General features: G+C 50.3%; 1 protein-coding gene across 1 annotated transcript in view; it reads left to right on the forward strand.

Moving 5' to 3' along the window:
* Window positions 1-17,424, forward strand: part of PEPD (peptidase D) — a 157,508-nt gene that overhangs the window by 117,165 nt on the left and 22,919 nt on the right. The window contains exons 11-12 of the mRNA XM_053271169.1: window positions 1,498-1,575; window positions 16,581-16,729. Of these exons, the coding sequence (XP_053127144.1) occupies window positions 1,498-1,575; window positions 16,581-16,729 (227 nt within the window). The remainder of the gene's footprint in view (window positions 1-1,497; window positions 1,576-16,580; window positions 16,730-17,424) is intronic.

Below are 17,424 nucleotides of genomic sequence, written 5' to 3' on the forward strand. Positions count from 1 at the left end.
AGCAGTTTTTGAAGCAGCACCGGAGGGGGAAATGTGGTGGGGGAGGTAAGGGCACCTTCCCCGCACCTTCAGCTGACCCCCGCTCTCCGCGTTCGAACCAGTTCGAAGGCGGGGTTTTTGAACTGGTTCAGCATTCTAGGAATAGAGCGCCAAACCGGTTCGTGCACATCCCTACATAAGAGTATTCAGGGGATCAAATCTGGAATGTTAGAGAGAAAATTGCATCCTTGCAGAAACTCTCTTAAGGGAGAAGGATGTGCCCCAAATCTTCAAGCAAGCTTCCTGGCTGGCGAAGGGCAGGCATCATCGCGTGGGCTGCGTTCTCACCTTTCTGTCAAGTGGGGTTCTGCCCTGGAAGCTGCATGAGGCTTGGCTGGCAGGCACAAAGCACGGCCTGCTTCAAAGTCCTTCAAAGGAAGCCGCCGTAGACTAAGTCAGGCGCTTGACCCATCCTCAGTGGAAGAGCCTCTGCTTTGGCTGCAGAAGGTCCCGGGTTCAACCCCCGGCAGCATCTCCAGGTAGGGCTGGGAGAGACTCCTGCCTGCAACCCTGGAGAGCCTCTTCCAGCCAGTGTAGACTAGGCTGCACCACTTGGGCCCTCCTGCAGATGTTGGACTACAGTTCCCATAATTCCTGGCTATTGGCCACTGTGGCTGGGGATTGTGGGAGTTATGGTGCAGCGGGGAAAATGCTTGACTAACAAGCAGAAGGTTGCCGGTTCGAATCCCCGCTGGTCTGCTTCCTGGACTATAGGAAACTCCTATATCAGGCAGCAACAATATAGGAAGTTGCTGAAAGGCATCATCTCACACTGCATGGGAGGAGGCAATGGTCAACCCCTCCTGTATTCTACCAAAGACAACCACAGGGCTCTGTGGGCACCAGGAGTTGAAATCGACTTGACAGCACACTTCACATTTATTCCATCATCATCTGGGCCCCCAGAAAATGTGTGTGTTCTCTGAAGGGGTGGCTTTCCATGGCCAGGATCAAGAATCCCAAAACACACCAAAAGGATGGCTCTTACAATACGGCAAATGTATTTGGGTGTGCAAATGTGTATGTTTACGTGTACTGGTGGGGTGCAGTTGTCTTGACCACAAGACCAACTCTACAATAGCTGGTCTTGTGGAGAGGAGAGCTGGTCTTGTGGTAGCAAGCATGACTTGTCCCCTTAGCCAAGCAGGCTCCACCCTGGTTGCATATGAATGGGAGACTGGATGTGTGAGCACTGGAAGATATTCCCCTCAGGGGTTGGAACCACTCTGGGACGGGCAGAAGGTTCCATGTTCCCTCCCTGGCAGCATCTTCAGAGAGGAGATGCTGAGAGATATTCCTGCCTGCCACCTTGGAGAAGCTGCTGCCAGTCTGGGTAGACAATTCTGAGCTAGATAGACCAATGGTCTGACTATGTTCCTATGTTTACTTTCATACTTTTCCCCCCTCTGTGTTTGTCTATGAATCCTCATGAAAGGAATCTGTCTGTCTTTATTGCAGCGGGCACAACAGCTCAGTCCTGCACTATGGTCATGCCGGAGCTCCGAACGAGAAGACCATTGCAGACGGAGACTTGTGGTGAGTCAAAATATGGCTGTGGGGTCCTCTCAGCCTTTTCGCAAAAGAGAAACTTAAAATCTGTGTTGAGAAGTTCTGGATTTTGTGCCAGGAAAAGTTGGGCTCGCAGTGACCAGTATGGATTACGAAAGGGAGTTAGTCACTCTCTTGTTTGTATTGCTTGTTGGGTTGGTTGGGATGTATAAATGGATGTCTTGGCCAGTAGTGATGGCGGGATTTGCCCCAATGTACTCCGGAAGCTGCAATGAAGGGTCTGCTCAGCAGTCCCTTCTTGGGGCTTCTCGACACAACTGTCATGTCTTGGAGCCCTCTCTTGGCAAAACCTGGGAGACAGCAGCCTCTCGACAGTCTTGGGAGACGTTTTCTCTGGCAAAGCTAGAGCCACAGAAATGTGTTGACTCTCTCATTTGCCTGACAAATTTCCCCTTATCTCAGGTAAAGCTGTGGCATATTCCTGTGTGAATTATTGGTATCTTTGTTGTTGTTGGCTGGTTATTCGTTGAAATCAAGAGGAAAAGGGGGAGAAATTTATATGGCTCATTATAGGGGTTCCCAGCTGGGGTCCTAGTACCCCAGGAGGACTTGAAGGGTCCCCAGGGGGTTACTCAGAGCCAGGGCAGTCCTTTAGTAGGGCAAATTGGGGCGGCTGCCCCCAGCCCCGCGGCATCTGGAGCCCTGTGGCTGCTGCTTCCCCATCTCCTCCCCACGGCACAACTCTGACTTCCCTTCTAGGCAGGCTGCAACGAGCTGTTAAAGCTGCCCCCTTGGGATGGCCCTGCTCAGCACCCTCCTGCCTCCTTGCGCTGTTTGTGCCCCACCCGAGACCCTAAAGGAGACGCGGCCTCAGCGATGGGTCCGCTGCAGAAGGGGAGGGAAGAGGTTGAAGGCCCCGCTCCCCTGCTCCCGATTGGCTGGCTCCGTGCTGAAGCTCAGCGTGCCCCTCCCCTCAAGCTGACCGACCGGCTTCAGAAATTAGCACTGAGGACGCCCGCTGAAATGAATAGGGCAAGCAAACTTGTCCTGCTGATTTCAGTGGGAGTATTCATGAGTCTCTAAGTGTGGGTGCAAGCCAGTGACTAGAGTATCCTGTCTCATAGCTAGCCTTCAAATGTGGGTGTGCCTATGCATGTGTATGCACACGGTCTCTGTGGGATGCCTGAGCTGAATTTTGCAAGAGAAGGGGTACACATTTAAACACCTGTGTACTCCGAAGGGGTACACATTTAAACACCTGTGTACTCCGAAGGGGTACACATTTAAAAAGAAACACAGCTGGGGAACCCCTGAAATATTGTGCAGAGCTCTGTGTTTCCTACACAGAGCTCTTTTCCTCTAAGAAATCAGGCGGGGTGTGTGTGTGTGGGGGGGGGAGAGAGTGTGTGTTTCTTGTATAGATCTTGTAAAAGTATGGCAAAAAGCAGGGGGAAACCTGGGGGGAAACCATCATCCTGCTACAGAACAGAAAAAAGTGATCTAGGAACCTTCTTCCTTGTTCTATTTATATCCTGTTTGAACATCTGATTCCTCAGGCACATTGCTTAGAAATACCTGATTCTCTTCTAAGAGCCCCCTAAGCCAGACCTTGTTGCTTTTGAAATATGAGTTGTAGAGTTCAAGGTTTGCATGTTGCCCTCCACCTTCTAAAAAAGGCCATCCTTTCCTATCTTGTGCTAAAGATCCTAAAGATGCATCCATAATTCCATGAGGCTGAACTTAATCCCAGAGTCCCCTCACGTTCCCCGACCGAGGCTCAAGCCCTGCCTGCTCTTGGGCTGAGGAGGAGGATCAGCTTCCAGCAGCGGAAAGTGTTAGGCTCCCCAGCACCAGATGCCGTTGGCTGTCCAGCTGTGAAGGGCTGGGGTCTCAAGGCAAGGATTCTGGCAGCAGGAGGACCCATCAGCCAGAGGGCAAAGATGACCAGCTTACCATGTGGTTGCCTGGGCATCAGTATTAATGCAAACGTGATGTGATCTCCAGAGGAGAGCGAGTCTTGTGGTAGCAAGCCTGAATGGCCCCCTTTGCTAAGCAGGGTCTGCCCTGGTTTGCATTTGAATGGGAGACTACATGTGGAAGCATGGCAAGATCTTCCCCTTAGGGGATGGGGCTGCTCTGGGAAGAGCACCTTCCTGCTTGCATGCAGATGGTTCCAGGTTCCCTCCCTGACAGCATCTCCAGGACAGAGCTGAGAGAAACTCCTGCCTGCACCCTTGGAGAAGTCGCTACCTCTCTGTGTAGATAATACTGAGCTGCTATAATAATAATAATTAATAATAAATAAACTTTGTTAGCCACCCCATAACAAATTGTTCTCTGGGTGGCTCACCCCACCACATTAGAATATCCAATAAAAACACATAAAACACATTCCAGCTACTGCTAGGAAAGTAAGCCCTGAACAACAGAAAGCAGCCCAGCGCTGAGACACCCTGGGTTTCTAATTGCACTTTTTAAAAAAGAGAAACTCCTCTGCACAGTGTGGGCTCATGTTTACCAAATGGCACTTTTCATACTGCACACAAACAATGCCAACATTTTGAGAACGAGAATATACAAATGTGTACTTTGAAAATGTTACCTGCTTGGGGCTAGAAGAACTGACAGGCGCTGCATTTTATTTTCCATGCGTTTATCAAAAGCCGTGGAAGGAAGGCAGTGCACAAAAGGCAGAGGGTGGCCCCTCAGGAGAGCCAGCCCCCTCTCTTGGGGGCAGCGCTGGGTTCCGGGCGTTTCTTCTCTGCGTGGTGCTGGCCGCGCTTTGACCTTGGGGTTGGGGATGCAGCAGCCCCCAGACGGTTTTGTTGAGCTACAACTCCCCCATCTTCTTGCACAGGGGCCACAGTCCTGTGGGGCTTTATCTGGCCTTGGGCTTGGCCCGATCGGCTTGTGCCCCAAATCACACAGATGCCATTCCAAAGACCAAGTAGGGAGGATGTTGTGAGCAAGCCTGCGGGGCTGAAAATGGGAGAAGCGGCAGCACTTAGGAGAGGGGTTTCCCAGGGCCCTCCTGCCTTCCGTGAAGCCCTTTCCACGTCCACATGTCTGCTGCAGAGCCTCTGGGCCTCCGTAGAGAGTGCTGCCTCCCTACGCCTGCCAAGTCCACTACAGATTTATGCTCAGAAGTGGACGTTCTTTTAGGGTTAGTTTTTTGTGGTTGTCCGTGTGATACGTTCACTGCCAATAGAACAAGGAAACATCAAGATGAAAGGAACTAAAATGATATTTACTTTATACCAGAAAACAAAGTTTAATCATGTCTATGTCTATATCTATATCTATATCTATATCGAGAGAGAGAGAGAGAGAGAGAGAGAGAGAGAGAGAGCCATCGTCAGCTGGTACAGAGTGGCATAGCAAGAATCATATTTCTTTTTCTGTGTAAAGTGCTTTGAGAATTTTTTAGTTGAAATGGGGTGTGTGTGTATAATTCTTTAATAATAAAGAATGTTTACGGCTGCATAGTGATGTGAGAATATAATACCGATTCTGTACCACTGCACTGGTTATACAGGAAGCTGCAAGAGAGACCCTTGCCCGAAACCTTGGAGAACCGTTACCAGTCAGTGTAGACAGAATTGAGCAAGATGGACAACTGGTCTGTCTATCTATCTATCTATCTATCTATCTATCTATCTATCTATCTATCTATCTATCTATCTATCTATCTAAAATATTTATTGTATGTCTCAACCCCTGCTGAGCAGTACACTACTGCTCAGGATGGCTCACAGCATTAATCGATGCAACACAGAACAATAAAACATTAATAAAATTGAACAAGTTAAAAGACCAAGCTAGAACCACATTTCAGAGTTACACATTTTTAAAGTTTCAAATTTAGTTATAAGTAAAAATCTCAAAACGAAGAACTAAAAGAACCTACCAGATATAAGCAGCAAGTAGAACATTAAAAAGACTCTCCAGAAAAATGCACCTTTAATTGTTTTTTCTAAAAACACTGAGGGAGAGAGCATAGCGAAGCTCTTCCGGGGGGCTTTCCAAAGCAGAGGGGCCACAACCAAGAAGGCTGAGAGACTCCTGAGGTTCTCCTCCCTCAGCCACAGAATGTGGGCGCACCCGCAGGAGTGCAGCATTGCCTGAAGAGGGCAGCACTGAATGTGGGGAGAGCTGGTAAGAGTTCTGCATTACAGGGGGGACCACTCTCTGCATTCATCAGCACTGCCCTCTGCATGTGGGGATGGGTGTGTGTGGGGGGGGGGGTAGCCAGTGGGTGTGTTTGTACCAGGGACATCCACCTGTTCTCTCCCCTTCCACCACGAATCCACCGAATGCCAACCTCCCAACAAACTTGTGAAGATGGAGACATCTTTGTTTCTGCACCCACCGTGGTGGTGTGCTCTTGGTCATCCTTTCTGGTCTCATCCCACATGATCCAAATTCACTGATTACTAGAAAAGCCTAAAAACAGGATATCTAACTGTCAAAGCCTGAGCTATGGCGCATGCATGTATGTCGTTTTGAATAATGTTTAAACTGAAATAGTGGCCATTGCTACTATTTTTTTGGTCCACATGGGGGCAGCATTGCATTAAGAAGTGAGGACTGAGTGGCCTCCCTGGTTAAAATTGATTTCTGTCTCACCTGCTATTAAAGCATTTTACAAGAAGCAAAATTATATATATAGCAATAGCACTTACATTTATATACCGCTCTATAGCCGGAGCTCTCTAAGCGGTTTACAATGATTTTAGCATATTGCCCCCAACATTCTGGGTACTCATTTTACCGACCTCGGAAGGATGGAAGGCTGAGTCAACCTTGAGCCCCTGGTCAGGATCGAACTTGTGACCTTCTGGTTACAGGGCAGCAGTTTTACCACTGTGCCACCAGGGGCTCTATATAATTTTATATAATATATAATTTTAAGAGTCATATATTTTTAAAATGGCCTTTCTGTGTTACATGGTTGCTGCACTGAGTTCCTGCACCACCGGTGGTGCTTTTTCCTGACCAGACATTGAAGGTAGACTTATTCCAATTCGTTATAAAAACTACTTACAAGCAGACATGCAAAAGAAGAAAAAGTGTTCCTGCAATCTTCCACCTTGTTTATCCATTTGTCACGAATCTGCTCAAATTACTTTGAGCAGCAGTTTTGACAAAGCGCATGATAGAGATGGGTGATCTCTCCCTAGCGTTACCTCACTTTAACTTGGAAATCTTCAAAGTTCTTCCAAAAAAGGAAGAACTCAGGAGAAGAAAGGAAGGAGGCCAGTTGGTTTGCAGTGTCCCTTGGGGGAGCGACATTCTCCTGCACCTTCTCTCCCCCTATGCCGCTGCTTTCCTTTCCACCACTTGCCAGGTAAGGAAAAGAAAGAGAGCTATTATGAGGAGTTGGGGGCTTTCGGGGGACTTTGAAGGCCTGCAAAGAAAGGAATCAGAGAAGTCTTCTCCGAGCTTTTCGAAACCCCCAAAGCACTTCTCCAGGCATATCTCGGGAGAATTTTGTCGGTGACTTCACTGCATGCCCACACTGGGATTTTGCTTGCCCTGGTCTTGTGGCTGCTTGGTAGGTACAGAAGCTGACAGGCACATGTTCCGCTCCTGTGGGCTGCTTCTCGTCTGCTTCGGTGTTTGTTCCTATTAGCAGGGAGAATGTCCTCAGTAAACTGGGCTAAAATCCCCTTTTTCTGATTGGATCAGGTTTCTGCTGATACCAGATAAGCCACATTCCCTCAGGACCTTAAACCCTCCTCACCCTAAGCAAAGGTCACACATTCGTGTGTAAAGGTTTTCCGTTTTAGTCTCTTCAGCTGAAATTCTAATATATACACTCTCTCTCTCTCACTCTCTCTTTTATTTATCTGGCTCTTTAATCTGATATCCCTTCCTAAAGAGCTCGAGGCAACTTAGTTATTGCATATAACAGTTTATAAATACATGCATGAGTGATAAAATTAGAAAGTACAGATTAAAAGCCAATATCCATACAAGCTAGCTCAGTATTGTCTACACAGACTGGCAGCGGCTTCTCCCAGGTTGCAGGCAGGAGTCTCTCTCAGCCCTATCTTGGAGATGCTGCCAGGGAGGGGACTCGGGACCTTCTGCATGCAAAGCAGATGCATGCACTAAAATGCATGACAGGGGATGCCTTTCCCGAGGTCCCCCACGCCTTTCCCAGGACTACAGGGAGAAGGGAGCCAAAGTGCTCTGGAGGTGTCCTCTTAAGACCAGAACGATGCTGAGGCAGCCCCCCACTTCCTCACCACTGGGAGCAAAAGATAAAGTATCGTATTTAACCGAATCGAAGACAACCCTGAATTTAAGTCGGCCCCCTAACAAATATGGGTAAAATATAGATTAGACTATTTACCCAAAAAGAAGAGGATCCTGAATTGAAGGCCACTCCCCACTTTCTAACATCAAAGAATTTGGGGAAAGTCTAATCTTGGATTTAAGGTAGATACAGTAAAACCTCTCCTGATCCTACCCAGTAAGTACAAACAAGGGTTGGGGTTGGGGGGTTGGGGCAGAGAGTGGGTGTCTTGGGTATCTCTTCCGACCGTTTCGAAGCGACACCTTTGGACTAGGTTGGAGCACCCTGGACAGCCTCCGAAACCATTGGATCGGAGGAGCCCCAAAGCCCCCTGAATTGAGTCAGATTTGCACAGCAGTGATGATTATTTTTTTTAAGAATACACTCTTTTTTTGTTGTAAACCGCCCAGAGACGCAAGCTTGGAGCGGGGGGTGTGTGTGTGTCTGTCTGTCTGTCTGTCTGTACACACACACACACTGTCCTGCCCTGGCTCAGACTTCCGTACCCAAAATACAACTGTCGTGCCTTGGCTTTATATTTGCATGCTTGAGGCAGGCTTGCATCACCGGCACAGCCTCAGCATGGTAAAGCTCCACCACTGATTGCAAAGCGGATACCATGTCTTGGTTTGCAATTGCACAGTCAAGATCGGAGTTTGTCAAGAATGAGAACAAGAGGATGATGCTTGCAGGAACCCTTACTGTGCTGGGTGACGAGGAGGCTTGGAGCCTGACGTTTCCTAGCGCTTGGCACCTGTCAGGATGGACTCTCTCAGTATCCACATGGAATCATGCCGGGAGGATTTCCAAGCCTTTGGTTTTCAGACAAAGTATTTCTGGGTCAAGGAAACGCTCCCATCTTGTGGTGGAAGTGGAAACAGCGGCCTGTCTCCAAAGCAAACGCTGGCTCACTCTTCGACCAGCCAGATACCAGCTTCTGGTCTCTTTTCCTCCTCCATAGGACTCTCACCTGCTGAGAAGCACAACTCAGAAAACCTTTAAGCTTTCTCTTTTTCTTCTGCATTCATTTAAGTGTCTCCTGAAAAATATTTAGGAGCCAGTGTGTCTCCCTTCTTCAGGTAGAAGTTTTTTCTTCAAAAAAATATAGCACTAGCATTCTCTTTTTATTAACCTATGTTGCAAGCTTATGACATTACTCTCATGTGTGAATGTGTGTCTGTGTGTGTGTGTGTGTGTCCATCCCTATCAACTTCGCAATGCCAGGGCCGATTTCAACCAAATTTGCCACAGCTGTAGGAGCACATAGGAACACCTCAGTGATGTCGTTTGTAATGATGTCACCCACCCTGAGCCAAGATGGCGGACGTGTGGACGTTTGAGATGCAAGTGGGCTAACTTGTGGACCGCCTAACTGATTTGAACCAAATTTGGTATCGTTGTAGGGACATCCCTCTTCTTTGGAACACTCTTCCCCCATCAGATTTGTTCAGCCCCCTCCCTAGCTGCTTTTAAGGCCCTTCTTAAGACCCACCTGTTTTGCCAGGTGTTTGCCCTTTTTATTGTTGTTGTTGTTGTTTTTGTTTACATAGTCAGACAGGTGTTATTGACTGGTTTGTTTTATCCAGACATCTTCCCAAGGACCTGGGATGGCTGAATTTTATTATCAATATTGTTGTTATTATTATAGATAGAAGAAAAACAAATAGAAAAAAAAAAACAAAATACAAAGATCTACAAATTGAAATTGAAAGGCTGTGGCAGAAGACGACCAAAATAATCCCAGTAGTAATTGGTGCCCTGGGTGCAATTCCAAAACTCCTTGAAGAGCACCTCAACACCATAGGGGCCACAGAAATCACCATCAGCCAAATACAAAAAACCAACTTTACTGGGAACAGCCTATGTTGTTGTTGTTTTAATTAATTAGTATTGGAATTGTTGTTCACCACCTAGAGTCTTTGGAGGAGGCAGTATATAAGAAACGTTTAAATAAATAAATACAGGGCCATTTCAACGGCGTAGTTTGTGATGGTGTCAGCCAGCCCAATTCAAGATGGCAGATGTGTCGACATTTGAAGCGGAAATGGGCTAACTTGGGAAGATGGTAATTATCAAGTAAGATTATAGTGAAAGGAGAGTAGGCAGATTAGTTCTTAACAGAAGTCCTTGTTTGGTGGTGGTAGTGATGGTGTTCCTTCCGGCTCTGCTTGCAAGATTCTGTCCTCCTGTAAATGCCGTAAACATCTCCTGTCTCCTGGCAAACTTGTCCAACTTTGTAAAGCAGCTCCAACTCCTGACATGCCTTAGAAACCAACATTCCCAGACTTCTGATTCATTCTGTTGCTCCATGTACCCTTGCAACAGCACAGTTCCAGTCACCATACTAAAAAGTTCATTTTTTAAGTCATGAAACTTAACAAAGAGCTTCTATATAAGAACAGCTCTGCTGGATCAAACCCATGGCCTATCTAGTCCAGCATCCTGTTTCACACAGTGACCCACCTGATGCCTCTGGGAAGCCCACAGGCAAGAGGGGAGGGCAGGCCCTCTCTCCTGCTGTTGCTCCCCTGCAACTGGTATTAAGAGGCATCGTGCCTCTGAGGCTGGAGGTGGTCCACAGCCACCAGACTAGTAGCCATTGATAGACCTGTCCAAGTCCCTTTTAAAGCCACCCAAGTGAGTGGCCATCACCACATCCTGTGGCAGAGAATTCCAGAGATTAATTATGCGCTGCATGGAAAAGTACTTCCCTTTGTCGGTCCTAAATTTCCTGGCAACCATTTTCATGGGAAGTTTCATTCGCCGACATTATCTTGGATATTCTTTCAGAGGCTTGCATTTTGGGCGGTATATAATTATGTGTTATATATATATATCTGTAGGGGAGTCCCAATGCCGGCTTCTAAAATGGCAAGTGACATGGAGAGAGTGGGTGTTTTCCCTCTTGTGCATACACACAATACAGATCAGTTGGGGGGAGTGCCTCTTGCATGAAACCGGTCAGCTCAAACAAAATGAAATACTTCACACCATGAAAACGCATGTGCAGTTTATCAACAGAAGTGAAATGTTGTCTCCAGTTTATCATGATGTTTTTATCACCAGAAGTTGCAATTATGAGTTTTAAAGAGAGGGTTCGCTTCATGTCCTGCTGATAGCCATAACTTCTAAGAATGGAACTTCCATATGTAGCTGCAGTTTTCCTCTGATTATCAGGAGCTGGAAACAAAGGCCCCATTCAGACATGATGCTGTACGAGTGTACAGATGTCTGCACACTCGTACATATATTTGTGTGGGTGGCGGTAGCTGTGTTCATTTTAAAAATGAAACCAGATATAGGCCCTCCATATGCCCAGCGCAGATAGGAATTGTACTTCTCTCTCTACTTGTGTTCAGTATGAATGGCTGTACCTGTGTACAGATCTGTACCTGGATACTTTGTACACTTGTGTGAGTGTTCAGCATAATGTCTGAATAGCACTAAAAAGGGTGTAGGACTCCACCATACCCCAGTTGTGATGATCTTTTTAAAACACCAAAAAAGACTTAGGTTACATGAAAAATATAGGGCATTTTCCAACCATCAGCTGATAGTAACATAGTGTTAAATAGAGTTATAGTCCCAGCAACATCTGGGGACCCAAGTCTGGAATAAGTCCCCTCACCTGCCCATATAAGATGTTTCATGACGAGTTCAACAGCCAAATGCAATATAAAAGACAGCAGGTTGAGTGCCAACAATCTCTGTTTAAAGCTCTGCCAAAGCTCGTTTGTGAGGGAACTATTTTCTTCCAGGAATAGATAAATAACCTCCAATCTTGCACAAATGATTGAATTGCTTTTAAATGATCCTTTCGGAAGCAGATTGCGGCTGTAACCTTGTTCATTATCATTTCAAGCCAAAGTGTTTCAAATCATGTAGCTAAAGATGGAATTTGATTTCCCGTTTTTAGCTATTAGCATCTTAACTGCTGCGAACAAATTGACCACCAGCCAAATATTATCTTGATTTGGTAACCCTCATAGCATCTGTGAGGGCCATTCTTCATGATTAAAACAAACAAAAAACGTGTGAATTATCTTTTCCCACTTCAGCCCTGCTTATGATAATCTGAACGAGTGAGGCAATTCTCGTGGTGTTAAAATTAGTCACACTTCATACCCAGGGCCATAAAAATGTCCTAAAGAACGGGATCATTTGCTTCCTGAACTGTGGAACATGCAAACTGCAAAACATACATTCTGCATAGGGAGGTATATAGATATGACAAATAACATAAAACATTTAACACTCTAAAATGTTATCTAAAGTCACTTTAAACATAGGAATATAGGAAGCTGCCATATCCTGAGTCCGACCCTTGGTCCATCTTGCTCAGTATTGTCTTCACAGACTGGCAGCAGCGGCTTCTCCAAGGTTGCAGGCAGGAATCTCTCTCAGCCCCCCGATCTTGGAGATGCTGCCGCCAGGGAGGGAACTGGGAACCTTCTGATGCTCTTCCCAGAGTGGCCTCATCCCCTGAGGGGAATATCCTATGGTGCTCACACATCAAGTCTTCCATCCAGATGCAACCAGGGCAGACCCTGCTTAGCTAAGGGGACAAGTCATGCTTGCTACCACCAGACCAGCTCTCCTCAAGTCCAGAGTCCTCAAACCTGGGGCCACGTTGGCCAAAAGCCATTGCAGCAGGGGATGATGGGAGCTGTCATCCAGCAATGTCTGGTGACCCAGGTGTGAGAAGAACTCCCAAACTACTGCAGAGTGGGAAGATGCAGATCCTCCATGGGGCCAGCAGAAGCACAGAGCAGCGTGCCAGACACCCGCCTGGCATCTGTGCTGAGCAGAACAGATCACTTGGACTGGCTGGCTGTCCGGTTCCTCTTTGCAGGTGTTCTACCAAGCCCATGGTCATCGGGGGAGGACCAGTAAAACAGACCCTAACATGTCAGCCAGGCTGTTGGGTGCGATCCTGCGCACACACACACACACCGTATGCATGAACAGAGCTATTGTCTGCCATAGGGCCCAACAACTAGAAAAGAAGCAGAAGCAAGCCACCGGGTGTAGAGAGTGCCAATAACATCCGGAGGAGTGCGTGTGTATATATATATATACACAGAAAGATGTTTGTGTTTAGGAAGGAAGGTCAATGTAAAGGGTGATGGTGGTGAAAAAGACGGCTGAAAGAACAGTGGTGGTGCCCGCGGCTTGGATGCCGAACGCTCCAGATTCAACCGCCGGCAGCATCTCCAGTTACAGCATCTGCAGGGCTGCGGGAGACCCCGAGCCTTCTGGAGCTGCTGCCAGTCAGAGCAGACCCTCCTGAGCTCAGTGGCCCAACAGTCTGACTCGGTATAAGGCAGCGCCTGGTGGTTCCCTGCTTGGTATTTCGGAGAAGGCCTGGCTTGGGGGATAGCGCACCTCCTTTGCACCCGGGTGCGCCCAGACCTGGCCCCTCCAGATCTCGGGTGCTGAGTTCGGCTTTGGGGAGCTCCTGCCGGCCACTCCTCCTGGCGTGAGGGTACCAACCGGAGGTTGCCTGTCCAGTCTGAGGTTCCTGGGTTTTGCCAGCTTGCTCCCGCTGAGCCTTTTGGGGGCTGTGGCCGAGGCTCACAACCAACTGTAGCAGGGCCAGCTTCAAAGGGTTAGTGCACAAAACTGCACCCTGGCAGCCCCCCGAGACTACTGGAAAGGCGGCGGGACCTTCAGGATTGATGTGGCTTGTGCTGCTGAGGGCCTTTGCCTGCCGAGAATCCAGGAACTAGATGGAAGCCACTTCCTGCTAGCAGAGCTCTGGCCGCTTTCTTGCCTCCCCAATCCCTGCACGGCCCACATTCTTGCCGAGGGCCCCTCCGTCCTCGGCGATGCCCCTTGGGCTACCTCGGAAGCAGCGTGCACGAACTCTGCTCTTCCACTGGCGTGGCTTTGTCTGCCGTTGGCCTGTGCGTTCCCCGCTCCTTTGGGCTTGGGATGCGTGCTTGGCGTGTTTAGTGACAAACAGAGTCCGTAGCTGCAAGGATGGAGAGATCAGGAACCCAGCTGGAGGAGGAGGAGGAGGAGGAGGAGGGCCAGGCCTGCAGAATGAGGAGCCAGAGTGGAAGGCCCTGCTGTTGCTTCAGCCTGCTGGGGGGGTGGGGGCAGGGCGGGGCGCATGTTCCACTGCTCCCCACGTAACACACGCCTTGTAAGTAAAGCATTAGCATGTCCAAGGGAGAGATGCAGGCTCAGGCATTGATGGTGTGGTGTGCAGTGGGGTGTGGTTTTTGTTGTTGTTGTTTGCCGCCTGGTGAAGGAGGAGAGCTGGTCTGGTGGCAGCAAGCACGAATTGTCCTCTTTGCTAAGCAGGCTCCACCCTGGTTGTATATGAATGGGAGACTAGAAGTGTGAGCACTGGAAGATGTTTCCCCTTAGCGGGTTGGGCTGCTCTGGGAAGAGCACCTGCATGTTCCAAGTTCCCAAGAAGGTTCCCAGTTCCCTCCCTGGCAGCATCTCCAAGAGAGGACTGAGAGAGACTCCTGCCTGCAACCTTGCAGAAGCTGCTGCCAGTCTGTGCAGACAATGCTGAGCTAGGTGGACCAAGGGTCTGACTCCAGTGGCACCCAGCTTGGGCAGTGCTGAGCCAGAGGCTGGCAGGCTTTGCGTCACCCGCTGAGTCTGCAGCTTGGCACGGCCACGAGTCGGAGCCGGACCGCAAGCTGCCCCCAAGGCCAGAGACGTGGCGAGACAGAGGTGAGGCTGCGTGCTCTGTGCGTTCCCCAACCACCGCCCCCCCGAGCCTCCCCTTGGGACCAGGCTGTCTGGGCCGCCATCCGCCGGGCGGGAGAGCCGCCCTTCTCGGTGTGCCTCCTTGTCGCGAAGAGCAGAGGCGTGAGTGGCCGAGCCGCAGAGGGCCTTTGGAAGCCTGCAAAAGTAAGCAGAGGGTGAAGCCGGCTGGAGGCCGGGCCAAGGCCAGCGGAGGCGGCCTTTCGCCAGCCAAGCGCTGCTCCGTGCAGCATCCGAGGCCGGCTTCCTGACTCACGGCCGGAGCGGAGCGGGAGGCGGTGACCTTTGGCACACATGTGCTGGGCATGAGGACGCTCTTTGCAGGCAAAGTCAATACTCGCCGGGCTGCCTTTTGCCCTGTTTCTTTCCGTGGCCGCTTGTTTGATCAGGGCCCTTGGAGCAAAATGTTCCCGCGCAGTGGTGCCAGAGCAGAGGCCCAGATGGCCGGCAGGGAGAGGGGGGGACGTTGCGCCCACAGCCCCAGCCTGGCTGCCACTCCCAGGATGCCAGCTGGGAGCTCCTGCAAGCGAGAACCTCACCCGTTTCCTCCTTTTCCTCCCCTGCCCAGCACGGCCGAGGGAAGCGTTGGCCCTCCAGGCTTGTTGAACCGCAAGTCCCTCAGCCTTTCCCTCAGCCAGTCCCTTTTGGGGGCTGGGCCCTCCACGGACCCTCGTCTCCGGCCCCTGCTAGCCCAGGGCTTCTCTTGTTTGGGCAGGAGAAGGCGCTGATCGGATCTTCCTCTTTCCAACCAGGATCACCCAAGTCACGGTGTGCCTTCTGAACAGACAAGGGAGCAATGCAACCACACAGCTGGGGAAACCCTGGGCCTTCTTCCCCACAAGCCCAGGTTGGCCGTTCCCTGCCTCCACGCTGAACGCTGCCCTCTGGGAACCGTTGGCCAGAATCCTCAGCGGTTGGGCAACTGGTGTCCGGCAGTGGCTTAGACACTGGATTACAACTTGGGAGGCCCCAGTTTGGAGCTCTGCTCCGGGGTGAACTCACTAGGAGGCCTCGGGCCCCCTCCTGCAATACGGGGAGGGCAGTCCTGGCCTACCTCACAGGGCGGTTGTTAGGACTGCAACAGGATCATGAGGTGTCCTGTTGGATCTGTGCTGCCAGGTACAAAACACTTAGGGCCAACAAAAGGGAGTGCTTTTTCACACAGTGCATGATTAATCTATGGAATTCTCTGCCACAGGATGTGGTGATGGCCACTAGCTTGGATGGCTTTAAGAGGGAGGACAGGTCTGTCAGTGGCTACTAGTCTGAGGGTTATAGGCCTCAATAGGCAATTATGCCTCTCAATCCCAGTCGCAGAGGAGCAACGGCAGGAGAGAGGGCATGTCTTCAGCTCTTGCCTGTGGACTTCTCAGAGGCACCTGGTGGGCCACTGTGTGAAACAGGATGCTGGACTGGGTGGGCCTCCTTGGGCCGGATCCAGCAGGGCTGCTCTTGTGTTCACTGGCTGCAAACGCATTTTGCAGAAGTCGTGGGGCTCAGCTCTTATGCAGAGGTTAACCCTGTCCTGACCCCAAACCTGGGCCTGCAATGAGGAAAAAACCAGGCCTCTGCTTTTGCTTCTCCTCCTCCTAATGGTGCAGCAGGAAGTGGCTTGACTAGCATGCCAGAGGTTGCCGGTTCGAATTCCTGCTGGTATGTTTCCCAGACTATGGGAAACACTATCAGGCAGCAACAATATACCCTGTTTCCCCGAAAGTAAGACCTAGCAGTAATTTCTGATGTACCGCTAATTGCCCTAGTGCATTGGGGGGGGGGGCTAAAATTAATATAAGACACTGTCTTATTTTCGGGGAAACACGGGTAGGAAGACCTCATACTGCGCGGGAGGAGGCCATGGCCAACCCCTCCTGTATTCTACCAAAGACAACCACGGGGCTCTGTGGTCGCCAGGAGCCGACACCGACTCAACGGCACACGTGACCTTTACCTCCTCCTCTGCTGGCTGCCGTTTTCATGCCGCGCTCTTCCTTGGTCTCCTTTCCAGCTTATTTGACATGGGAGGGGAGTACTACTGCTACGGCTCGGACATCACCTGCACGTTTCCGGCAAACGGCAAGTTCACTCCTGACCAGAGGGCCATCTACGAAGCGGTGCTGAAGTCCTCCCGGGCCGTGCTGGCGGCGGTCAAGCCAGGTAAAAAGACGTGTGTGTGTGTGTGTGTGTGTGTGTGTGTGTGTGTGTGTGTGTTTGCACCAACAGGGACACAGAAGCAGGCGCCACTCGGCCGGAGGCTCTTCCAGCCTCTTTCCTCTCTGGGGCGGATTCTGCCTCTTGCTGGGGAGGGCGGCTACCCAGATTTCACCCTGGTGGGGTTTCCCTTCCCAGGCAAGCAGACAAGCATCCCTGTGCCTTGCAGCCCCACACACAACTCTTCCTGCCCCGCTGCTTAACCTCTTCGACAGATTTCCTCTCCTCTTGGGAGCAGAGCTGGTCTTGTGGCAGCAAGCATGGATGGTCGCCTTGGCTAAGCGGGGCCCATCCTGGTTTGCGTTGGTGTGAGCACTGTCAGATATCCCCCGGAGGGGCAGGGGCTGTAGAGCTCAGGGGAATAGTACCTGCAGGTTTGCAGACAGGAGGTTCCCTGGAGGCAGCAGCATCTTCACGTCGGCCGGGGAGAGACTCCTGCCTGCAACCCTGGAGAAGCCGCTGCCAGTCTGGGTAGCCAATCCTGAGCTAGCCGGGACAGTGGTCTGACTCTGTATATGGCAGCTTCCGATGTTCCCTGGCTTTGCTGAGGCTGCAGTGACAGGGAGCCTCTGATGGCTGGCCAAGGAGGTGCCACAGGATGCAGAAGGTTCTGGGGCACATCCCGGTCTTCCTCTTCTCCC

The sequence above is a fragment of the Hemicordylus capensis genome, chromosome 9 (assembly GCF_027244095.1).
Source record: "Hemicordylus capensis ecotype Gifberg chromosome 9, rHemCap1.1.pri, whole genome shotgun sequence".
In the NCBI taxonomy this organism is placed as follows: Eukaryota; Metazoa; Chordata; class Lepidosauria; order Squamata; family Cordylidae; genus Hemicordylus; species Hemicordylus capensis.